Genomic DNA, 26,364 nt, shown 5'->3' with positions numbered 1-26,364 from the left:
AGTGGTTATGGTAAAAAGAAAAATCATATCACATAAAGATTTGGCGGACCCCCTGTAGTAACTCTGAGGACCCCCTAGGGGTCCCGGACCCCCTGTTGAAGACCCCTGCTGTAAACTGGAAAAAAAGGGCAGGTGCTCTAGCATCACCTAGAGTCTATCTATGCACGTCCCTGGCCCTCCTTTGTCTGTACAAGAGTGTTGCGCACAAGTTGCAAAAATAGCCGATCTTACAAACGCTGGTGACTAATACCTAAACTAAAAGGGGGGGTCCCCAAATTATTTTGGGGGGTCCCCAAGGGCCCCAGGTTCGCATTGCAAGGCGTTGTGAGCTTGTAGATCGGCTATTTTCACAATATTTATCTGTAGAACCGAGTCAAACAAAATAAGTAGTGCCTCAACTCCTACAATTCCAATTGCTTGTCAGAGTGGGTACAAATATGATTGTTTTGGGAGCTTCGCCACCTGAAAAGGTTGAGAACCAGATCAGTCATTCAGGATCATTTTGGCATCTTCCTTTTCAGTGAAGTCTTCTAGTCAGACAGTCTATGTTAACACTGCAGCAGTAGAGCAAAGTAAAAGTGAAAGTCTTACAGGAGTGAACCTTCATTTTCATGTCAAATTAGGTCAACTGGCCATTTTGTATGGGTTGGGTATATGTGCACCCCCTGCTGGTCGAATTGAAACATCCAAATGTACCCCTGTTGAAAGGAACTTTGACCTCTTTGACCTCTACTCCTCTATGTATGTCAGACGCAGCACACTGGTTTTGAACGTGTGGATTTGTGAGTGAATGTAATTAAGAGAACACCAAACACAGCTGTGCCACGAATGTACCGTAAGATCATATAAATAGGGCTGATCATCCTTTTACTCAATTCAGTTCTGTTCTGTTCCATTCCACATTGTGCAATAGCTCCGTCCTATTGGAAGTCAAATAAATATGAAAGACACTGTAAAAAAAAAAAGACTGACTTTAATCTCCAGCCAGAGACATATACAACGAACACTGCATTGTGATGCTATGTGATGCTATGAGGTTCTACTTCTGTATACCATTGCTCTTTATTGTTGATGCTTCTTGTTTTTATTGATTTTTTTGCTGTGCATGACAGTAGGCTACTTTTTCTTTTCCTTACTCTTTACCTGTAACTTTGTAACCTTTAACTGCTGTGCCGACTCTGGGCGACTGAATTTCCCCCGTGGGATAAACAAAGGCATCTATCTATCTATCTATCTATCTATCTATATTAACTAATTTAGCTGGGGACGCCCTTAGAACCACTTCAAAGACCCCTGGGGGTCCCCGGACCCCACTTTGAGAAGCAGTGCCCTATGGTGTATATATGTCACATAAGAACAGTTAATATAGAACACACTAATACACACTGGACTTTTATCAAACATTTATTATGAGGGTGGCGGTGGGGGCATACAGTGTGTCATGTCCTCTCTCATTATTCTGCCTCTTTGTCCTCTCCGTGGGTGATAACGTAGCACAGGTTCTTGTAGTCCAGGTTGCCAGCAACGTCCAGGGGGAAGTTAGTAAACATTTGATTGACCTGGAGCAGGATAAAGGGATTGGGAGATTAAACGTCACAGAGACGACATAGCGCTCCAGTTTAAATGGACACTCAGTCACAACAGGTTCAATGCACAGGTCTTACAAATCATACTAATTAAGGCTCTGTTCCATTCTGGTCAAACAAGAGTCAGGGTGCTGATATTGTGCATGTTGGCTCATAGATATAGAAACCTACATACCTCATTGGCCTCTGCAGTTCGTTGGAGCGACCTGTTTCGTGTGGTGGCGGCCATATTTCAGGGGGGCACCAGCACTGGCCAATCACAGCGCGTTGACTACTGGCCAATCACAGCACGTTTTTTCCAGGACTTGTCAGAATCTAGTTGTCCCGCCCCTACCTGCCTCTGATTGGCCTGCCGAACCCGACCCCCCCCCCCCCCTCTTCTGTGACGCACACGGACGTTTCCAGCTTGCCCCCCGGAAGCACTCTGCCATACCAGTGGGTCTCAAAGTGTGGTCCAGGGACCCTGATGGTCCCTTGAGGCGGGTTCCACACCCCTTACGAGTGTGTAACTCTGAGAGTGTACAAATATTTCGTTCCATTTGTACACTCTCAGAGTTATGGGGGTCTTTGAAATGAAAAAAAGTTTGAGAACCACTGTGCCACACTAAACGGAACAGAGCCTTCATTAGAATCATTGGTAAGACCTGTGAAGGAAGTAAGAAAACGGCCCAACTCCTTTCCAATATGGCTGCTGTGCTTAGAGCCAATTGGCTCTATGCACAGCAGCCATTTTGGGAATGAATTGGGCCCCTTCCTTACTTCCTTCACAGGTGTTACCAATGATACTAATTAAGGCTCTGTTCCATTTAGTGTGACATAATGGTTGTCTTATTTTCAAGAACCCCCATAACTCTGAGAGTGTACAAATGGAACCAAATGGACCCTTACGGGTCCATTTGGTTCCATTTGTACACTCTCAGAGTTACACACCCACCATAAGGGGCTATTTGGGAACCAAAATGGAGTGTTTCTAGTGAGCCAACATGCACGATATCAGCACCCTGACCAAAATGGAACAGAGCCCTTCATTAGTATAATTGGTAACACCTGTGAAGGAAGTAAGAAGGGCCCAATTTCTTTCCAATATGGCTGCTGTGCTTAGAGCCTATTGACTAGAGTCTGGTTCAAAACCCAGTGCATTACCTCATCCTCTGTGAACTTGTCCGCCTGAGACATGAGGTGGTATTTGATGCTTAAAAATAGAAGAGGGAAAAAAAGGTATCATTCACTATTTTGTTCAACTCTATCCTCACAGCATACTGTGTAAAACATGCATGTTTAAATTTAAATTGACAAAATGTTCTTACTCTTCTCCTCGAAGGATGCCCGTTCCTTCTGGGTCAAAGATCTTGAACGCGGCGAGAATGGTGTCCTCTGGGTCAGTACCTGCAGTGAGAGCGGTGTCACTGTCAGATACACACCAAGCCAAAACTAATAGGACTTTTTACACATTATGTCCCATTTAAGCAGTGGTGTAAAGTAACTAAAGTAGATTTACTCAAGTACTGTACTTAAGTACAATGTTGAGCTACTTTTACGTTACTAGAGTAATCCAATTGTCTATACTTTCACTTCTACTCCACTACATCTCAGAGGTAAATATTGTACTTTAACTCCACTACAATTATTGGAAAACTTTAGTTACTAGTTACTTTGCAAATATAAACGATTACATTATAAAACATACATTAACCACTTTAGCCTTATTTTATAACTAGGCTAATTTAAAATAGCCGATCTACAAGATGTGATCTTCTATTTTCAAACATTTTAGTTATTTTATTTTTGGTACTTTAAGTACCTTTTGATACCAATACTTCTGTAGTAGCCTACATCTACACTGAAGGATTGATACTTTTACTTAAGTAAAACATTCCAGTACTTTTTCCACCACTGCCTTTAAGAAACCACCAGATGAAGCCCTACATGGACCAAACGTTGTTTACTTTTGGTTAGATAAATAAAAAAGACGGGAGAGCAGGTTATGTTGTGCGGACATTCCCTTTTTCTTCCCATTAAGAAACGTCCATGCTACTGTACATCACAGATACTGTAGGCCTATTTCTAATAAATACGTTATTTAATTCATAAATATGTTGTTGTATTTTTTAATGGGGGATTTCTATTTTAGACAGACAGACAGACAGACAGACAGACAGACAGACAGACAGACAGACAGACAGACAGACGGATAGATAGATAGATAGAAATAGATGTTCAATATTCGTTGGCAGCTATTTTGTATTCATGCCCTGATACAGTATGTCTTACTATAGGCTATTTTGAACTTGAGTAAGTCAACAGACACTCGGAGCACACTGACTGCACCTGTGTCGGTGGCTAGTCTGAGGTGTCACTATTTAAGGAGTGTTGTGTTTGTCCTATGCCTCATTCTGAAGACTCTATGTCGAAACGTTAATCTATAATAAAGCCTTGACTGGGAGCTTTTGAAAAGTAACAGTGTGCGGACTTCTACTTTTTTATATTGCCTTATATCCACTGTTGGTCCTGCACCTGCCCTCCAGCGGATGTGCCAGTTTTATTCTTTCCCAGATAGAGCATGTCCCCATGCAGATGCCCGGATCCAACTGACCTTTCAGCTTCTCACCAAACATTGCCAGGAAGATGGTGAAGTTGATTGGACCAGGGGCCTCCTTCATCATCTCATCCAGCTCATCCTGGCCAACGTTTAGACGGCCTGGCCACAAACACAGAACACAACAACGTTTAGACTGCCTGACCACAAACACAGAATTAAACGTTTAGACGGCCTGACCACAAACACAGAATTAAACGTTTAGACGGCCTGACCACAAACATAGAATAAAACGTTTAGACTGCCTGACCACAAACACAGAATTAAACGTTTAGACGGCCTGACCACAAACACAGAATTAAACGTTTAGACGGCCTGACCACAAACATAGAATAAAACGTGTAGACGGCCTGACCACAAACACAGAATTAAACGTTTAGACGGCCTGGACCACAAACACAGAACACCGTCGTGAGAGAATCACTGATGCCATAGATATATTCTATCGAGTGCTGAAGTGACACTTTTGCCAGTCTATTGTGTCTGTTCCATCTCAGCAATGCTGCTCCAAAATGTTATATCAATTATGGAAACATTACATTGTGCTGAATCATTAATAATGTAAATACTTCTCCATTCAAGGTAACTAGCTGCTTTGCAATAACTCTGTTTTGTGAAGCATTTGTAATTTAACATTGACATACAGAACAGTAAAGAGGAACCGTCCATAGTCAACTACACAACCAAGAAAATTAAACCGCCTGCAATGATGCTACCAGCTGTGTTTTACATGCATGTGACATTAATACACTGCTTTGAACACTATCTACGTCTCTTTCTGCTCCAGGTTTCTGTTTCTTAATAAAGTAATATGAAGAATCTTGATGTAAGTTTATCGCATCTACTGTATGTCTGTGTGCCTGCAGTACATGGCTTCTGTACGAGGAGGCCTCTCGTCCGCTGATTCTTGACTACTGTAATAATCTCTCCTCTGGCCTTAAAGTAGTATAGCTCACCCAGGGCTGCGAACTTGTCCCTCAGGTCTTAATGGGTTAAAGTAGTAGCTCACCCAGGGCTGCGAATGTGTCTCTCAGGTCGCCTTTGTCGATGAAGCCGTCTCTGTTCTGGTCCATGATCGTAAACGCCTGGGAGGGAGGGAGAGAGAGAGAGAGAGAGAGAGAGAGTTTCAGCCACACTGAATGTCAACAACAGCTTTCGACAGCAATCTCAAAAATGCCTAAAAAAAAAGTTACCGCCATTCCTTGTATTAATACTAATAATTCTAAGAAGAAGAAGCTGTACAATATATGTTGCACTTGCATTGCAAGAACGGTAACAGATTGACTTGACCACCGGTGAATAGTTAAAGGGGTAGTTCACCCCCCAAATGACTTTTTTTCTATAAATTACACACCCCATGGAGACTTGAATTCATGGAGATTATTTTGTTTTTGTCACATTCCTAAGCCAATAATTTGACCACTTAAAACTTAAAAATATCCATGAATTCAAGGCTTCATGGGGTGTGTAATTGATAGAAAATGAGTCATTTTTTTCCGGCGAACTACTGCTAAACCAACCTAAACAATAGGCCGATCTCTTTAGTTTGTTTTTCCTGTACAGGTAAAAAAAATGGGGTGAGAGACGTGTATATAATACACAAAGTATACATCACGCTTAACGCACCTCCTTGAACTCCTGGATCTGTGCCTGCTCAAACATGCTGAACACATTGGAGCTGGCCTCCGCCGTCTTCTTCTTGGCCTTCTTTGGTGACTGAGGGGAGGAGGACAAGTTTGATTTAATGTCTGTGAATAAACGATTAGTGCCGTTGACTGCCGTCCTGCACAAGAGTTGAAAGGGCCTGTTCTGTATATCAGATTAGAGGCTTACAGTATGTAGCTACTGTACAGGCTGCTGTAGGCCTACTACAGGATGTACAAAGAATTATGTGAATGATATTTCAACTAACGGACTGAAGCACACAGCACTAAAACACACTCAGTAAACTGGACATGAGATGCCTCTGTACTTGGTCCAGTCTTTCCCCCTCTACACCAAATATCTTCACCCTGTTCCCTCCAGAATAGGGATGCTACTGAGGGGTTCAGGTGGTTAAAGCTGCACTATGTAACTTTCCTCTTCTACCCCGGATTTGAACCCTGCGCAAGTGCTGAAATGTTTACGATTGAGCTAATAGAGCCTGCCTGCTTGCTCAGGGGATAAATTGAATCTTGACCTTCAGGTCGAAATTCCTGTCAAACCAGAAACAGCTATAGACACAGAGCAGGGAGAGCAGGGAGACAAAATGCAACCACCTCAATTGTATAAGTTATATTGTATTAACATACTCTACCATACAGAATGGACTCAATTACATTTCCTTTTTTTTTTTTTAAGTACATAATAGCGCTTTAAGTCTAGCAGGATACCAAAATCAGCAATCAACAAGGTTTTAGTCCATTGAAAGAATTAATTGAATTTAAGGGTTAAGGATTATCTTATATTTAATATGTGGACTATATGCAGTGAAATAAATAAATAAATAAATAAATAATGGTATGGACACTGGTGTCTAAATGACAAGAAAGAGACACTGGTGTCTACATATTGACAAGAAAGAGACAGAGGAGAAAGTGGTACAGTCAGCTGGGGCATTAGGGCCACTGTGGCCTCAGGGCATGCCATTCTTTTGAGGGGCACAGGGCCAAACTGACGGTCCCTGAAATTCCTGCCCTGATTGTGTGTCTTGAGATCCGCTTAGAAATGCTGTGGCTCCAATGTGGATCTCGGACCTCATGCGACGTCAGTCATCTTCTACTGTATGACGTCAGTCGTCATACGTCATAGATATAACATATCTATATGAATGAAATCTAGGCAACGTTTCAAACTGACCAGAGCCTCATTGACTTCCATTATAACATGTAAAATTAAGTATTATTTACATTACTTCTGTGGCCTACCGGCAGTGTGCACTAGAAATGTGGCCCTGATCAGTGCAGCGGTTTGCAAGATTAGCTACAGTATGGACACACACAGACAGACAGACAGACAGACAGACAGACAGACAGACAGACACACACAGAATGTTGCAGTGTGCAGTGGGTCTGCACCTGTGCTGCATGCTACAGTAACTGGCTGATGTCACAGAATGCCCAGTGTCATACTCATGTCTCGGGTTATGTGAGGACAAGGACAAAGTGTGATAATTACAGCAGGTCAAAGCTTTATGTTGACATTAAGTGACAACTCCATTTAACCACTTAAACCCTACATACTTAGTTGACAGGAGTCCCTCGGGGCTCTAGTATAGGTCTGCTAGCATTTCCCTCTATACACCCCAATACACATTAAAATGCTAAGAACTTTGATGATATACTTTGCCTAATTTATTTTTAAATAATTTGCTGAGAAACAATCTTTGCCCAGTGAACATGCAATATCTAACAGAGTGCCATTCATAATTATGGTGTCTCTAACATGAATGAAGTGACCCTCACATCAATAAACTTAAAACACACTTAAAACTAAAATAATGAGCTCTCTTGAGAGTTCATTTTGTGGATCTGATGTATTTAGCGGTCCCATTTACAGGTACATTTACACTTTCAGAGTTCAATTGACAGTATTTTGCTATGAATGCTATATGACAATTTGTCAGTTACAGTACTTTTTTTTCTTAACAAAAGGTTAACTCCTGATAATAACCCTATGATACTTGAGCCCAAAACCTTATTTTCACCCCACAGCCCCCAAAATAAAAAAATAAATATGAATGTTTAAATCCTTTCTGACAGAAGCCCAGCTAGACACAGACTGACACCAACGACCTCCCAGACGCGCAGAAGAAGGAGGATGCAAAAAGGCTCAAGATAAGAGACAAAGGAAAACGGCGTGAAAGCCGACGAAGGCGTGCATCATGCGCTGTTGTCTTACCATCGCGAGGAGCTTCTCAACACGTCTCTGCTCTCAAAGCGTGACTGGGAGGACAAGTTGCCAAAAAGGCCACATTTTGTGTTTATATAGCGACCGGCGGCTTGGCTTCCTCCACCAACCTGTGCTAACTTTAGACAATAGGGGGGCTTGATTGTCACCCAAGGTATTCTCTGCCATATACAGAGTTAATATCTACCGCCCTGCGTCGGACAACAACAGCTATTGTTAATCCCCCCCACCCCCAGTGTAGCTGAGGCAGAGGTCAGTGTCACTATCAAGAAGGACTGCACTCAACTCCTGAGTCCTGACCAAATATTATTGTTCTCAACTACAAATTAGATCAAATTTGGATTTGAGTTAACCCATTAAGGCTTGAGGCCGATTCTAAAAATCCTTACAAATCCTAACAGTTTTTTGAAAAAAAATAGGAAAATTTTATTTTCAAGATTTTTCAAAAATAGCAGATCTACAAGCTCGTAGCGCGGCACTCGGTGCCGCGCTATGAACTTGCATATCTGCTATTTTTGAATAGCCAAAGAAATCTAAAGTGACACAGATGCGTTCCAGGTCTCAAGTACATGCTTGTAAAAATATGACAAATGACAAAATAGCCAACATTTTCCTTTTAATATCAGTTTACCTCAAGGGGAGGTAAACTGATTCTTCCCATTGAAAGGAGGAGACATTCACTGCCAAATGTTTCCCCCTTTTTCTCCTTTGTAGGCTACATAAAGTGTTTTATATTTGTTGATATGTATTTTTATGCTATGTTGATTAATTGAATACATAGGACCACAATGGAGTGAAGTCCCCAGGACTTTTTTGTGCTATCCTTTTAGCCCTAATGTCTGACTGTACCTTGTGCCGTTTAATTTTTTCTGACTGATAGTAGTATTCATTCAAATAGTAAGCTTGTGAGCTTGTACATAGGCTAAATAGTCATTCTATATTTGAAACAGGGTAATGGTTAATTAATGTAGTGTATATTAATGTATTTTTGGAAGTTTGGGTCCTGGGGTCATTTCCTAGAAATGTATTGAAGTCAAAAGTATAATATGTGTCTTTGAAATAATATTGGAGTGAAAGTCATAAGTAAAAACAAACAAACAGTACAGATACCCCAAAAATGTTGCTTAAGCACAGTACACAAGTACTGTAAATGTACTTCATTACTGTCCACTGCTGCGACAACAACAGCTATTGTTAACCAGTGTAGTTGAGACAGAGGTCATTGTCACTGTGTCAACCACTTTGAGGTTTGCGAAAATGTAAAGTGTAAAGTGTGATATAAATAAACATTTATTATAATTATTACCTCTTGTTTTGTATGGCGGTCAAAGCAAGCACAGGTATCAAGGCCGATGATGGCCGCATGTGACCTTCAATTGTGGTTTTGTGTGCAGACTTGACGGGTGTGGTGTGTGGTCACAGGTGCACATGCAGTGTCTCAACGTGCCAGATTACCACCATAATGAAATAATACCCCCGTGGCGACAGCTGAGCCTGCAGCCTTTCTGTGGAACTAACGGTTTCTTTGGTCAGATCTGTGCTGATAAAAAATGGGGCACAAACTTATGTGGTGGTTACTAGATGTCAAGATGCAGGCGGTTTCTATAATAATAATAATAATAATGATAATAAAATGTATTCATATAGCACTTTTCAGAAGAGTTACAAAGTGCTTCACATAATAAAGAATATTAATATATATTTTGTTAATACCTTTTGCATACTTTGTTCTATTTTGTTTTATCCTGTGAACATATTACATATTTTATCCTGTAAACAGAAGTTCCCCTGTGTATAATATTTGAAAATACATCTGCATAACTACATGTACTATTGTTCAATACATATCAGTGCTCCCTCAACACATTGTTCTAAAGTTTTCTTTTATATTACTTGAACAGGTTTAATATAATATAATGTTCTCTCCAAGTACATAATGACTAAATTATAGAAAATCATCAAGAGAATATTATAATGGATCAAAAAGTATTATAATGGACAAATGAGCCCTGTCTGATGGCATTGGTTATCCAAGTGGGGTCTGGGGACCCCCAGGGGTCCTTTAACAACACAAATCTTCTCTTCTCTCACAGGGCTCCTTTGCACAAAATCTTTTCAGATGGGGTTCTGTGGCCAAATATACATATCAATCTAGGGGTCCTTGACATAAAAATGTTTGATCACTGCTGTTAGTACCGAATCTGCTGTGTGCTATACTAGAATCATGTAGAGTAATTTGTGCACGCCACTCTCAGAGTTACAGACCACCTAAGGGTCCATTTGATTCCATTTGTACACTCTCAGAGTTACAGACCTGTAATGGTTACATTTGGTTCCGAACTATCAATACTTTAGCTGGGGATTCCCATGGAACCCCCCCAAGGACCCACACTGAGAACCACTGCGGTACTATAGATTCATGCAGTGACCCTGTAGTACAGATATGGAGTCATTAGAGTGGAGTGTGTTGCTTTATTTATACTGTACATTTGATGGAATAACAGGTGAGCATTGTGATTCTGTCATACAGCCATGAATCTCTCCTCGCCCGCAACGCAGCCTTGGAGAGGAGCCTGTTTTAGATAACTGTGTGTGTGTGTGTGTGTGTGTGTGTGTGTGTGTGTGTGTGTGTGTGTGTGTGTGTGTGTGTGTGTGTGTGTGTGTGTGTGTGTTTAATATAAAGTAGCTGTGAGGGCCAACAGTCCCACAAGAAGAGTTTGAGAAATACAGTGGATGTTATGTGAGGACAATTTCCCTGGTCCTTACTAGAGAAATGGTTGTTTTAGGGTTAAAAAAGTATGTTTTAGAATTAGTCTTACAATTAGAAAACAATCAAATTGCGGTTATGTTTAGGATTAGGCATTTAGAGGTTATAGAGTTGGTGTTAGAATTGGGCTTGATTTATATTTAGTTGCGCTTTGATAGCGCATGGATCTACAAAATCGAATTGTCCTCACAAGTATAGTGTGCGTGTGTGTGTGTGTGTGTGTGTGTGTGTGTGTGTGTGTGTGTGTGGGTGCAAGGCGTGTGTGTGCACTGGGGTGACACATTAGCGTCTTAAATTCATTGTTAAGCAGGTGAATTATTACTATTATGTGCATGAAACATGCATGCCAAACGTGTTCAAATATGTGTGTGTGCACACCCGTCACTTTTATAAAGCGCTTGGCACGGATCAGCGTTTGAAGAATGTTCTGTGGCCCGTCGCCACCCACCAGATCTCTTCACCGGAAATAGCCGATCTACAAGCTCACAACACAGGGAACAGGGATGCTTAGGTTTTAAGTTGGAGGGATGGGGGTTGGGAGCACTCTAACCACTTGAACCCTATAGCATCCCTATTCACACGTTGTGAGCTTGTAGATCGGCTATTTCCTGTGATTTGGTGTAGAGGGGTAAAAAGAGCGGACCAAGCACTAGAGAGCCGGACTGGGATACGTTTAGACGGGTTTAAGAAAGTGGCTGTGAAGTCCAAATATACAGGAGAGACTTGCATTCTTTCAATAATACTGAAGCCTTGTACGCAGCCAAATACATATCATCTTGGGGGTCCTTGACATGAAAACGTTTGAGAACCACTGCCATAGAAGACATGCTGGCTTCTTTATGGAATCCAAATGACTGAAATAAGTCGTGGCGACTGAGAACTTTAATCCATGCAGTCATTCCCACCGTTCTCTTCCTCACAACAACATGGAGCTCGGACAGTTGGCTACCGTGCTGTCGGCTGTCATCATGACCTAGAGCTGATTCCTGGCCCCCTGCGTGTGTCTTTGCGCTCTGCCCCGCTGGATCCACAAGGATTGACACCCGCAGCCACAACCGTTTAAATAGGACTTAGGAAAAAGAGGGGGCGGGGTTGGCTGGGGTCGTTTACACATTAGCCGCTTTCTCGTATGAACTTGAAGTTGCCCTTTCACACACGCGAGCACAACAGCAGGAGATTGTATCACATCAGACCTGTCAGACCTGTGTTCTCACTTCTCAACTACTGGGAATACGGTCTGGTTTAGGGGCCAGGGGCCAGGGGTGGAGCAGCTGGCGCCTGGGTGGGTAGAGCGTGGTGTATAGACAAATCCACAGACTGCCTGTAGGCAGCCATAGCTGCGGTGTCAACGCTCCTACACCGCGACACCGCAGCGATGGCCGCCTACAGGCAGGGCGTCTGTGGACTCGTCTATAGCAGCAGTGGTTCTCAACCTTTTCAGGCCGTGACCCCCAAAATAATCATATTTGAACTGGGGACCCCCCCATTTAGTGTGACTCCGTTCCACAGATAAATATTGTACTACTTTCAAAATTATTGCCTCTTTCTTATATTATTCGACAATTTGGCCAATGTTTTACAGCATAGTTTGTTGATTACTTTTGATGCACCTTTTTAGGTGTTAAAAAGTCTTTAAAAGTCCTTAAATTGTCACTTAAAGGACGACTTCACCACTTTTCAACATATCTTCATATAATAGGTCCTCACTAATGCTCATGATAAAATGGTAAAAAAAAAATCTAATCAGTGTGTCTCAGAGGAGGGCTGTAGACAGTTCAGAAACCCGTCTACCAGTGACATCATCGATGGCGAATCCAAGCTAATAGAAACTGCAGGCTTTGTATTCCTGGAAAGTTGCAATGCAATAATAGATCCCATTGTTCTCGCCTTAATAAAAATCTGAATAAAAAAATTGTAATCTTTTTGGGAAAAAAAATCCTGCCTAACGATGATGTCACTGGTAGACGGGTTTCTGGACTGTCCACAGCCCTCCTATGAGACGCAGACCAAGTAGAAAAAAATGGTATCATTTTATCATGAGCATTAGTGAGGACCTAGAAAAGTGGTGAAGTCGTCCTTTAACTATCATCTGAGGACCCCCCCCCAAATCATGTGGGGACCCCCTTGGGGATCCTGACCCACAGGTTGAGAACCGCTGGTGTAGAGAGGAGACAGGAAATCCGATTTTAACCACTTATAAGCCCTAGTTCATACTTTCAATAATTTTCAAAAATCTACAAACTCACAACACGTCGCAAAGCGAAGTGTTGTTTTTTGTGGACTTGTGCATTGCCTGAAATGACGTCATTGACGTGCCCAAATTATGGACGCCTGGTTGAAAGAGGTTAATCCACAGATTACACTTTTTAAAATTTGAATATCAAGTCACTAATTGACTGCCGCTATGCATTCGGCCAAAGACTGAATGTAGCAGTGTTAGTTTAGCCTTGTTATACCGATTTCTGATTGTGACCTCACATATAGGCCTAAAGGTCAAGTTGCAGTGGTGTCTTTGGCGGGCGGATTGCGCTCAAATATGGACATGCCTGGGGAGTGAGCCTATAAAGTCAAATTTGTGGCAGTAGAAAGAGGGAGAGCTCAATCAGTGAGAGAGAGATAGGATTGGGAGATGGAGAGGAGAGGGACAGTAAGAGGGGGAGGGAGTGAGGAAGGCAGAGAGAGAGAGAGAGAGAGAGAGAGAGAGAGAGAGAGAGAGAGAGAGAGAGAGAGAGAGAGAGAGAGAGAGAGAGAGAGAGAGAGAGAGAGAGAGAGAGAGAGAGAGACTGACTATTTCACCCACACAACAACCTGACCTATTTTGAGTGCTGAAAACTGAATATGTTGATTATCTCAATCAATCAATCAATCAATCAATCCAACTGACAATGTATTTACTGTTTATTAATGAGATTCGTTCGGAAACCCCTGTTATTGAGCAATGCTTACTATCAGAATATAGAGCTTTAACCTTTTCACAAAAAAAAAAAGTTTTAACCAAAAAGGTATCAGTTACACCAACTTTAAGGAGCTGTTATCATAGAGACCACACCAGAGATAGAGTGAGCTTGTTCCTTTCCTAGGTTGAGAGGACTGCACTTTTATCACAGATTTAATCTGTATATTTAGATTTTCTATTGGCTACTGTTGTGTAGTTGTTTTTGTTGCACTGTTATTTTGTCCAGTTGCTTGAGTGTTGAATATTTAATGGACCACAATGGGAACAAGCCTCTGTCTTTTTGTGTCATTTGGCAAGTTTAGCTACAACTCATTTTACTGCCTGTACTTTTAAAACTTGGCAATACACTATTCAATCGATCAAACTCATCTTGCTATCTGAGCCTGCGAAAGTCTGTTAAACATCGCCCCTGTGTGGGGAGGCCAAGAAACTGCACCCCACCACTCTCCAAAACGGACAAAGACTGCATACACTGTAGGCCTAAAACCATTTGTGGTTATTTAGTTTACTGATTTGTGTTTGAAACGCTGAGTAAGGCCGACGGGTCTGGGCTGGGGGTCCTCCGTCCCTTTTACCCCATTAGATGCCATTTCCTGGGTTCTGGTGAATTTAGTGAGAGGCAAGTGCCCAGTGGGCCCTTGATTACCAGGGGGCTTTTGGCAGCCATGGGCTGTGAGGCTTAACAACCTTCACCTTCGTGCTTCTTGTCTCCCCTTTCCAAATATAGGCTTATTTTGTTATTTCTCATTTGCAGTCCAAATGGTCTAAATATATAGGTAAAAACTAAACAACAAGACCAGGAGACCTGGTTCCGCCAGACCCAGACTTCACATGACGTGTCAGCCTGTGTCTATGCCCATGTATGGACGAAAGGGGGACAGACTTTTATGGCTGGGGCCTAAGGACAAAGTGACCATGCCCATGTATGGAGAAAACAGGTACAAAGCCTCATGTAAGCCAGACCCCCTGGGTCCGGCAAAAATGTAATTAATGACATGCTTACTTAGTTAATTACATTATCAGTACGCGTTTTGTGAAGTTGGTCAGCACATATCTTTGTGCAACACACTGACACATTCCTCTGGTCTACCTTAATGTTGGATTAATTAATACAAACAGCTTCTATTTCAATGGAAAAGAACAGCACAAGAAATCCTCCATGTTGGCATTGGCAGATACTGTACTGTACGTACCGTTAAGGGGTTCAGCCTGTCATTAGCATTATAACTGTTTTGGCTGGAAAGTGCCATTTTAAAGGGGCTACACCATGAATTAAAAAAATATATATTATATATAAATATTGCCCCCTAATACGTTTTAAACAGGTTGTAAGCCTAAAAAACATCCAGATATTTTTTCTCACAATCTGACTGTCTGTCATTCCAAGCTTTTTCAGCTGCAATACCAAAACGTCCTATTGGGCAGGGGGGAGCTACTGAGCAATTCTGTCTGGCCATCGTCAATGCAAAATCAGTGCAAGTGACATCACTTGCACAGCCATTCTGAAATGGCCTGTTCAGACACGCCCATTCAGGAAATCCATGAAATGAGCATGAATGACTGAATGTTAAAAAAAAAAAAAAATTGGGTACAAGAGACACTGGGGAGCCCAAAAAATACTAAATACCAAAAAAAAAAATGAAATTCATGGTGTAGCCCCTTTAATTTACATGGATGAACCACAAGGACACCTGTGCAAATCTACATTGTTTAGGCATGCATGGCATTGGCAAGGTTTGTGTTGTGTGACATCAGACCATAGCTGTGGTCAGCCTATATAAAGTGTGAAGACTATGATAATCTGATATCTATGGCTCTATTATACTGTACTTTGGCCTACATGCGGACACTTTGTACCATTCCAAGTACTTAACAAGATAGGATCTTGTAAACATATGTATTTCCCTGTATTTGACTGGCTGATGTCGACCCTTTTTTGACTCGTCAACCAACATCGAACTCTTACAACCATAGCAGCAGACAAACAAGCATGTTTCTGTCCAGGGCACTGGGTGAAATCTTGTCAGATAAGGAGATGGTGAAGAGCCAGCACAGTGAACTGCACAAAGCCTGTCAGGAGGCACAGGATGAAATCAAAGTCGAGCTTGAGAAACAAAAAGATGCCACTGTGGTGGCTGACAAATATGTCCTGGCTATCATGCTGGCCTGTCAGTCAGAGTGCCCACGGATAGTCAGCATTGCGCTGGACTGTCTACAGAAGCAGATAGCATATGGCCACCTCACGGGGAACACCCCGGACAGCGGGACCCCAGGCAAGAGGCTGATCGATCGCCTGGTGGAGACCATCTGCAACTGCTTCCATGGTCCAGAGACGGACGAGGGCGTACAGTTGCAGGTCATCAAGGCCCTCCTGACGGTGGTCACCTCCCCCCACATACAGATCCATGAGGGTACGATGCTGTTGACAGTCAAGACGTGCTACACCATCTACATGGCCAGCCGCAACCTCATCAACCAGACCACAGCCAAGGGCACACTCACACAGATGATCAACGTCATCTTCACACGCATGGAGAACCAGGCGGCCATGGAGGCCCAGGAGCAGAAGATGGACTGTCTGCATCGGCCACAGCAGCAGAACCCCTCCATAGTCCCAAGGGGTCAGAGGTCCACCTCCCCCCACTCCGACCAGACCCTGGCCTTGGAGAGCAATAGCTCCCCTTCCCCTCAAGCTGCCACTCCAGACCTCACCAACTCCACCACTACCACTGCTGACTGCTCACTGACACCCGTGGCTTCAACCCAGGACCAGGCCCCTGACACACCTTCCACCAATGCGGAAACCGAGAGTGCTAAGGCATGGGTTGACGGAGCAGTGGTGAAAGAACAGGTCACGCCGACTTCACACACCGCATTTGAATTTGAAGGCGTAGAGACACCCCCCGTCGTGACCCAGCTAGCAGAAGAAGGGCCGCAGAGTCCAGACAGTGTTCCAACCACAACGGAACTGACAGATACTGAGGCAGAGCAGGCAGAGCAGACGTCACCACCATCACAGATACAGACTGGACCAGGAGGTAACTACGCACCCTATCCTGTCCCAGAGCACACAGAGGTTATTCCCCCCGAGGGCCAGCAGATGAACGACATCATAGAAGACTGTGCATTTGTGTCCTCCACAGACATGCTGGACACGGAGCACCTGCATGGAGGCCACTCAGATGCACGTTTCTCTCACGTGCTCCAGAAGGACGCCTTCCTGGTGTTACGGACGTTTTGTAAGCTCTCCATGACACTGCTGCCAGATGTCCCCAATTCTCATGAGCTGCGATCCAAGGTGGTGTCAATGCAGCTGCTGCTCTCTGTGCTCCAGGGGGCAGGCCCAGTATTCCACAACCACAAGATGTTCATTAATGCCATCCAGCAGTACCTGTGCAAACCACTGTCCAAGAATGGCGTTTCCTCTGTGCCCGAGGTGTTCCATCTCTCGCTTGCCATCTTCCTTACACTGCTGTCACACTTCAACGTCCATCTCAAGATGCAGATCGAGGTGTTTTTCAGGGAGATCTTTCTGACCATCCTGGAGACGTCCTCCAGCACCTTTGAGCACAAATGGGTGGTCATTCAGACCCTCAGACACATCTGTGCAGATGCCCAATGTGTTGGATATATTTACGTGAACTACGACTGTGACCCAAACGCCACGAAAATCTTTGAGCGGCTGATAAACAACCTGTCTAAGATTGCTCAGGGCAGGAGTGGGCAGGAGCTGGGAATTACCGCTCTACAGGAGCTGAGTTTGCGTAAGAAGGGTCTGGAGTGCCTGGTCTCAATCCTCAAATGCATGGTAGAGTGGAGCAAGGACATGTATGTCGACCCCAACCTGCAGCCTAACCATGGCCAGGAGTATACAGGGGATGGCGAGAAAGCAGAGCTGAAGCTGCGAGAGAACCTTGCAAACCACAGGGACATTGCAAGCACCGTGGACTCCACCGTGTCATCCAACATCTTGACCTCGCAGCACGAGCATCCAGAGCAGTATGAGGTCATCAAAGAGCAGGACATCGTTGGTATTGAACTGTTCAACCAGAAGCCCAAGCAAGGCATTCAGTACCTGCAGGACCAGGGCATGCTAGGAAGCACAGCCGAGGACATCGCACAGTTCCTCCACAAGGAGAAGAGACTGGATACAATCCAGGTGGGTGAGTTCCTAGGGGAGAACATCAAGTTAAACAAGGAGGTGATGTACTGCTATGTGAACCAGCTGGACTTCTGTGGTCAAGACTTTGTCTCTGCACTCAGAGCCTTCCGGGAGGGCTTTGGGCTGCCTGGAGAGGCCCAGAAGATCGACAGGCTCATGGAGAAGTTTGCTGCGCGATACCTGGAGTGCAACCAGGGACAGACACAGTTTGCTAGTGCAGACACTGCTTATGTCCTGGCATACTCCATTATCATACTGACCACAGACCTGCACAGTCCTCAGGTGAAGAACAATATGACCAAGGAGCAGTACATCAAGATGAACCAAGGCATCAATGACAGCAAGAACCTGTCAGAGGACTACCTGTCTTCTATATATGATGAGATTGCCGGCAAGAACAGTGCCATGTACAACCTGGAGATGGAACAGGCCAAGGCTCGGATGGAGGCTGTGAGCCACGCACAGTCCCCCTTCAGTGCTACGTACATGGAGCATGTCCACAACATGTTTAAGCTGGCATGGACTCCCTTGCTGGCAGCATTCAGTGTAGGGCTTCAGGACTGTGATGACCTAGAGGTGGCCTCCTTGTGTCTTGAAGGTATCCGCTGTGCCATCAGAATTGCTTGCATCTTCAGCATGCAGTTGGAGCGTGAAGCATACGTTAAGGCCCTGGCCAGGTTCAGCCTGCTGACAGCCAGCTCCAGAATCACAGAGATGAAACAAAAGAACATCAACACCATCCAAACCCTCCTTACTGTGGCATACACAGACGGCAACTGCCTGGGCAACTCCTGGCATGAGATTTTGAGGTGCATCAGCCAGTTGGAGCTTGCACAGTTGATTGGCACAAGGGTGAAGACTCAGGGAGGATTGGAGGGGAGCGTTGATTTCATGCCCCTGGGGCTGGGCCCTCAGGACAGGAAACAGATGGCTCACATCCAGGAGTCTGTGGGGGAGACTAGCTCTCAGAGTATAGTTGTTGCTGTAGACAGGATCTTCACTGGCTCCACAAGGCTAGATGGAAATACAATTGTCAACTTTGTGCGGTTGCTGTGCATGGTCTCCATGGATGAACTGGCATCAGCCCACCAATCCAGGATGTTCAGCCTGCAGAAAATAGTAGAACTTTCCTACTACAACATGGACCGCATCAGACTGCAGTGGTCCAGAATCTGGCAGATCATAGGAGACCACTTTAACAAGGTAGGCTGTAACCCTAATGAGGACATAGCCATCTTTGCGGTGGTCTCTCTGAAGCAACTGTCCATGAAGTTCCTGGAGAAAGGAGAGCTGGACAACTTCCGTTTCCAGAAGGACTTCCTTAAGCCATTTGAACACATCATGAAGGAAAACAGATCACCCAAAATCAGGGAAATGCTGATCAGGTGCGTTGCCCAGATAGTGAATTCCCAGGCAGCCAACATTCGCTCAGGCTGGAAGAACGTCTTCTCAGTGTTCCACCAGGCAGCATCCGACCATAACGAGGCCATAGTGGTGCTAGCCTTCCAGACCACAGGCCTCATAGTCATGAACACCTTCCAGCAGCACTTTGAGGCAGCCACCAACTCGTTCCAAGACGCAGTGAAATGTCTGTCAGAGTTTGCGTGTAACACTGCCTTCCCTGACACCACCAGCATGGAGGCTATCAAGCTCATAGGCCACTGCGCTAAATATGTCTCTGAGAGACCACAGGCTCTGAGAGAGTACACAAGTGATGACATGAGCGTGGCCCCCGGTGACCGAGTGTGGGTTCGAGGCTGGTTCCCCATCTTGTTTCAGCTCTCCCACATCATCAACCGCTGCAAGCTGGATGTCAGTACCACCGGTCTGACAGTCATGTATGAGATCATGAAGAGTAATGGACACACATTTGAGAAGGGGTGGTGGCGTGACCTCTTCCGCATCATCTTCCGAATGCTTGACAACATGAATCTGCCTGAGCAGCAGGCAAAGAAAATAGAGGACCATGTGCACAACACCATCTGTGATGTGTTCACCCAGTTCTACGAGCCTCTCAGTGAGGTTCTCCTAACAGACATCTGCACACAGCTACAGCGGTGTGTCAGACAAGGCAATGAGCAGCTGGCCCGGTCAGGTACCAACCTTTTTGGAAAGCTAGTGATTCTCAATGGTAAGAAGTTCAGCCCAGAGGTGTGGAATGTCACCTGCTCCTGCATGTTGGAGATTGTCCAGAATACCAGCCCTCATGCCCTGCTGACGCAGCGACCAGCTGGACAGGTAGAGGAATCTGACGATGGCAAACATACAGATATTGACTTGGACACTCAGATGATGACCAGCTGGAAGGGCAAGGCCATCGCGGACCAGAAGCTGACTGCAGGTCTGTTGATAAAGTCCGTGTTACAGCTGGAGCTGATCCAGACCATAGACAACATTGTATTCTTAGCTACCGGAAAGAAGGAAGATGCAGACAACATGGCTGCCTCACAGAGGAACGATCTAGAAGAGACTGAGGTCGACGAAGTGGAGCCAGGTTTTGACCAGGGCATGTACAGACACCTGTCCTCCCAGCATCTCTTCAAGCTGCTTGACTGTCTGCTAGAGTCACACAACTTCGCCAAAGACTTGAACTCCAACAATGAGCAGAGAACAGCACCCTGGACTCGAGACCTCAAAGGGAAGCCCAACCTTCTGGAGCAGGAGACCAGCAGTCTGGACTGCAGTCTGAGGATCCTGTTTCGGATATACTCTGACACCCAGCATCAGGCCTCGTGGCCCGACACAGAGACACGCCTGCTGCAGTTGTGCGGTGACGCTCTCTCCTACTTCATGAGCCTGACCTCAGAAAGCCACAGAAAGGCCTGGACCAGCGTGCTGATGCTGCTGCTCACCGGGACACAACGACTGCCAGACAACAAGTTCAAGCCCCTCATGTCCTGTTACTACACCCATTTGTGTCACATTATGCAGTTTGACCTGAACCCGGAGCTGCGGACCGAGCTGCAGCGCTTCTTTCTGCGCGTCGGCTCCGTCTTCCATATCACCACTCCCGGCAGCGCTCACTCTGGAGGGACAGCAGAGGAGAAGGGCGTGAGTGTCTGTGTGGAACGGATAGAAAAGAGGGGAGACTCTGCCCTTGCCTGAACTGAAACCATTTCTAGGGGGGATTGAAGGTCCAGAGAGACCACCTACACAGACTATGCAGCACTCTCTCTGATCAGGATAATTTGTGTTCCTTTTTTGTTTTCAATTACAGTTTTTTTTCTTGTTTCTTTGACTCCTATCCTTTTTTCTATCTCATCTCATCCCTACTCCTCTGCTGGAAGTGGGAATAAATCGTCATCGTCCCTGGATCATGACGATTTGTTTCCCAATCAAAATCCCTTTTTAAATCACCTAATATAGGAACTGTATTACAAAAATAGGAGGGAATAAAAGGTATGGTTATGAAGCATTAAACCAACTGAGAAAAAGTTTTTATCCAAAGATATCAAATAAAATGCCACCTAGTCCTACAAACCGGGTAACAATTAAGGATAAGGATAATTCCTTTTAACAGGTCGTTCATGAAAGTCCTTGCGGTCTTGTTTCCAATGAGAACCTGTGAGCAATTAGGGGTTAAGAGTCTTGCTCAGGGACAAATTTCATTTCATCGACACATCTGACCTGGCCTGGAATCGAACCTGGGGCAATCAGGGCCTCTGGCTCCCTAGGCGGGCTCACTAACCACTCAGCTATGGCCGCCCCTAATTACATCTCCCAATACACATTGGCCACTGCCCGGCGACTCCGAACGCACATAGGCCTACCGTAAGCAGTGTCACGTTGTGTTGCATTGGATTTTTTCTTTCTGTAGAAGAGCAGCGTTGTCAGTTCTCTGTTGTTTTATCAAATAAATCACAACATCTAAGGATGTTGTTATTTCTTTATAATAACAGAATTTATTGTTCAGATCATACATATTCCACTCGAGGGGCGAGTAGTGGACTGATTACTACTTCTATAGGGCAATTGCATTGTGGAATAGTCTTCCAGGTGATGTTTGTAGCATAGAAGGAAAGGCTTGTTTCAAAAAGAAACTTTGACTTTACCTACAAACTCTCAGTGCAATAACATCTTCGCTTACATGATGGTTTTATGGTTGGTGAACCTTATTTTGTCTACTTGATTTTGAATTGTTTTATTGCTGTTGTTTCCTTTTTTTGTATTCTATTTTCTTATGGGATAAATAATTTATGAAATGCTTTTCAATTTCAAAATATTACACTTTAAGTGTGTAATACATTCAGAATGTAATGTTTTTCTTATTGTTAATGTATATTATTGTGTTACACCCCAGGAGGACTATAGCTGCCGTTTCAGGCGGCAGCTAATGGGGATCCTTTTAAATAAACAAATTAATAATTGAAGGAATCTCAGGAATATTTGTGACGAAGCATGACATGCTTCAGTGGGAACAGCGAGTCACTGGATTTCCTAATTCTTCTGTTCCCCAAACACAGTTCAATTTGACTGAATATATAAACAATCTTTTTTATAATATTATGTGATTAAAAAACTTCTAAGGGAAGTTTGAATGGGAAAGATTCTTCATTATCCAGGCGGGGTCGTTTTAACGTTAGGAATTTGGCACTCAATTGTTGACCCAAAGGACCAGCTAGAAAAGAACGAGGTAGAGCAAAAGATGAAGCATATGAGTGCGGAGACTTTCTCAGGGGAGTTGGCACTGTCGCCCCTTCAGTGAAAGATTAAAGTGTCATGGTGGAGCAGCCCTAGGTGTCCAGGGTGTCCAGCGGGAGTGGCTGAACATGGAGGGCCTTGTAACTGAGGCCCCCCAAATAAATGGTGGTGGGCCTTTTTTTTTGCCAAGATACATTCCACTCAAGCCCTAAATACTAGAATACAGTGAAGATAGATCGACAGGATCACACAGTGATATGCCACAAATAGTACCAGGTTTAAAGTGATTAAATAGAGGGGGATAGAGAGGAGGTCCAAGTCTGTGGACCACAGCTTCCGTGAAAGAGTATGCTTATTGTGGAGGTAGCCTACTGTTGAGCTGGGCAAAAGCTTATATCGGGCAGCTGTTAGAGCCATAAACAGGGGCATGGAGAAGAGACAAAAAAGAGAAAAAACAAACCTATTAAAGAAAAAACAAACCACTCAAGGAAAAATGACAAAACAGTAAAGTGGGTTGGCGCTAGAAACTCTAGTCTTCTCTTCTTACATATACTGAATGTTATCACCTAGTACAAAAAGGCAAACCGTTTGCTGTTATATTATACATAGATACTAGGCATCTTGCACATTTGTCATGTTGTTGTGACTACTATTGTGACCACTTGCTACTTTTAGTATAGACTTATTAGGTACAGTAGCCTACAATGCCTCATTGCTCATTTACATACATACTTTATGTCTCCATGCCCATATTGTAAGGCTTATTTTTTATTCTTATCCTAGTTTTTCTTTCTATCATTACTATCGTCATTGTTGTTAGCACAGTATTTTGTTTTTTCACTAATATATTGATTCTTTTTGATTCAGTACATACTGTGATTCACAACACTGTAACATTAGTGCACAGTGCATCTGGATCTCTGATCGAGATTTCATAAAGATTTCTCTGTAATACAAACAAGTATGTTTATAAATACTTTGTGTCAGTTAAGTTATTTCACCAGCCGATCAAAGGATACGATTTGAAACGAAAGTGACGGGTTTTGGCTCAACGAACCACACAGATTTGAATTCTGGTCGCTTTAAGTTCCCAGAAGCTTAAAACAAAAAATTAGAAGGTCAGCCCTACTACTTTGGTTGACCAAATATTTACATACTAACTACAGGTGTTTCTGAAAACTTCAGAGAAATCATGTTTTAGAAAGGTTTTAGCAAAATACATATTGAGAAATGTCATTTGAATTAATATATTTAGTTACTTTACCAAACAAATGAATAATGTTATTGGTAATCATTAAATTATGAAACAATATTAAACCATACTATTTCACGCATCAGCTCTGATTTGTGAGTAAATTAGGCTGTAGGCCAAGCCGTATAGAACAGGGTTGGTCTGTATGTACAATATGTACAGTATACGCATTTCCCCTCAAAAATATAGACCAATCACAGCTCATGCCTGTAAGTGCATGACATCATGAAACAGAAACATCTGGGTTGGGTTGTAGTTTAAAATCTAGAAATGGTCTGTGAGTCTGTGAGTTTGTCTGTGTTTGGGGCAAATTTGACAAACCGCTGAGAAAAAGCCTGTCAAAGATCTGTAAAGTTAGATGCTGCAGTTTTTTCTTTTACATTGATCTTTTGGATGTATAGTAATGCAGTAGTAATAAGACAATAAATGTTAAAAATGATTTTTTAGACATATTGTAATGTTGGCTATACATATATTATCATTATCATGTTATGTTGTGCCATGATTATCGTATAGTGAAAATAAGACATTGTGGCAGCCCTACAACATAACAGAAAAAAACTAAAGAAAGAGAGAGCACATGAAACTTACTGAGGTGTGGGTGGTCTTCAGGTTCCTCCTGTTTAATAGAAATGTCCCTGGCTGAGTCTGGAGAGTTCATCTTCACCTGCAGTCTGGACTCCACAGACTGGTCTGAAATGAAGCAATTGAATAAGGACTTTAATAGAGACCCAGTGGTGTCAAGAATAACAATACTATTTGCAGAAGGTAAAGGCAATATGGCCTAAGCCCAACTCTCCAACATATTAATCTTGGGTGCAAAGATTATGAGGTTCATACAGTATATTAGGGATGAATGCAAATAATGATTTAAAGTTAAGTTAATGAGTTGAAAGTAGCCCATCTGTTTTTAACGTTTCTGCAGCTCGTGGAAAAGTGGATATTTTACTAAACACAAGTTTTCTGCCAGAACTTTCAAAGGGAAATGATGAAACTAGAGGACAATATCTGACTAAAAGTCTTAGGAATTAATTATTGGGTGAGGACACACGCAGCTCAAATAACTTTTATGCCGCGGAGATCAGTCTACTAACCGGGCAGGGATCGGACCGATCTGGCTGTGTATTTGGAATACATGAAATGTATGTAAGATCAGACATTCTAGGGCTAGTATTTGTCCACAGACCCCCTGACCCCATCTGAAAACATTTTGTGCCAATACAAGATTTGTGTTTTAAAAATGTTCCAAAATTAAGCTACCTTTAAAAAATATAGATATTTTCTTATTTTTAAAACAGCAGATCTACAAGGTCACAACACGTCACAACGCACTGTGACCTTGTAGATATGCTATTTTCAAATAGCCGTAGCATAGTCGCTTCTTTTGGGCTTGTTTTCATAGAACTGGTTGCTTGTTTTTCTCGCAATATCTGGCAACACTGGGAAAAACCTGTTTGTTTACAAACATTCTGATGGTCTATGGCTCTATAAATGTGATGTTTATTGAGCCCATTGTTATAATTCACACACGTGATAAATGGTGCCCAGTTATCCATTATTATGTTGGTATCACCTATTAATAAACAGAATAAATCCTGTATATTTTGCCACACTGCTCTGTCTGTGTTGTCCTGTCTCACCAGAGACAGAGCAGAAATCTATAATATTATACTGGTTGTGTTTATAATCACATGTATAAGATAGCAGCAGAGCAATTCAATGTATGTTCCATCTTAAATGATGTGTCAATAAAGACACATTGATGAGTTCATCTGAAATGATTAATAGATGGAACACATTTGAGTTCATAATAGGCCTACTGTACCTACCTGCTGTGTTTCAGTGGTCAAACGTCCCCCTGCTTCTTAACGATGACACTGTTTCTAATGTCTTAGTATTTTTAAGTATCAACAGTCAGACAACACCATGTTGTTTTCACAAATAACGTCGCCTCTTTTTCTTCAATGTGTCCCGGGGCATGGTGGCGCAGCCGGTAGTGTGTCGCCTCACAGCTAGAAGGTCCCGAGTTTGATTCCCGCAGGGGACGCTGTGGACGTGTCTCTCCTCCGCATCATCAGTGCCCATACCCTAGGTGAGGTTGGCGAAAGGGCCTCTCTGTGTGGAGTTTGCATGTTCTCCCCGTGTTCCCTAGCGGGTATGCAGTAATCCTGGCCACTATACTGCCTGGCCAGCCGGGGCGCCTGATGGAGGGGAAAGGAACTGGTTGGAATAACGTGTTCCTTCCACGCGCTACGTCCAACCACCCCTCACTCACCCCTGTCAGGTGACAAGAAGCTCAGTTGGCTCTCATGCATTGAAGGAGGCATGAGCTCAGCCCTGGCCTCCCTAGGTTGGCAGAGGGAAGGTAGTGCCCTGGATTACATAGACAATTGGCACTGGGTGTAAAAAAAATGGGGTTACAAAATCGTGGGATAAAAATTTAGAAGTAAAAAGAAAAACAGATACTCAAGTCCAAGGGACACTTTTTTGCAGAATCCAGCTGCATATACAATTTA

The 26,364-nt window shown here is 43.5% G+C and overlaps 2 protein-coding genes across 3 annotated transcripts; one reads left to right on the top strand and one right to left on the bottom strand.

Moving 5' to 3' along the window:
* Window positions 1-1,424: 1,424 nt before the first annotated feature.
* Window positions 1,425-25,748, bottom strand: LOC311057525 (myosin regulatory light chain 2B, cardiac muscle isoform-like). Of its 2 annotated transcripts, XM_084074493.1 has the most exons (8): window positions 25,678-25,748; window positions 24,440-24,541; window positions 5,809-5,898; window positions 5,192-5,267; window positions 4,180-4,284; window positions 2,894-2,972; window positions 2,730-2,778; window positions 1,425-1,559 (listed from the first exon to the last, which is right to left on the bottom strand). In XM_084074493.1, the coding sequence occupies exons 3-8, from the start codon at window positions 5,842-5,844 to the stop codon at window positions 1,455-1,457; spliced, it is 450 nt and encodes a 149-aa protein (XP_083930619.1). In that variant the 5' UTR covers window positions 5,845-5,898; window positions 24,440-24,541; window positions 25,678-25,748; the 3' UTR covers window positions 1,425-1,454. The 2 variants fall into 2 exon arrangements, with proteins under 2 accessions (XP_083930619.1, XP_083930618.1); XM_084074492.1 differs by lacking the exons at window positions 24,440-24,541; window positions 25,678-25,748 and adding an exon at window positions 8,062-8,177.
* Window positions 15,784-21,060, top strand: LOC311057393 (brefeldin A-inhibited guanine nucleotide-exchange protein 2-like; the record flags this gene model as incomplete). The annotated part of the gene is made up of 1 exon (XM_084074352.1): window positions 15,784-21,060. One exon carries the CDS (start codon window positions 15,784-15,786, stop codon window positions 21,058-21,060), a length of 5,277 nt encoding a protein of 1,758 aa, XP_083930478.1.
* Window positions 25,749-26,364: the final 616 nt, after the last annotated feature.

The sequence above is a fragment of the Gymnoscopelus microlampas genome, assembly GCF_963454915.1.
Source record: "Gymnoscopelus microlampas genome assembly, chromosome: 12".
Taxonomy (NCBI): Eukaryota; Metazoa; Chordata; class Actinopteri; order Myctophiformes; family Myctophidae; genus Gymnoscopelus; species Gymnoscopelus microlampas.
The sequence above is the reverse complement of the archived record's forward strand: the minus strand, read 5'-3'. Positions and strand labels throughout refer to the sequence as shown.

Bases quoted from the DNA above. Each gene is read 5' to 3' on its own strand.
- LOC311057525 (XM_084074492.1), bottom strand. The intron at 4,285-5,191 runs GTGAGCTACTAC...GTTTGTGGCCAG, and splicing joins AGACACATTCGCAGCCCTGG to GCCGTCTAAACGTTGGCCAG. The intron at 1,560-2,729 runs GTAATGCACTGG...ATCCTGCTCCAG, and splicing joins ACAAGTTCACAGAGGATGAG to GTCAATCAAATGTTTACTAA.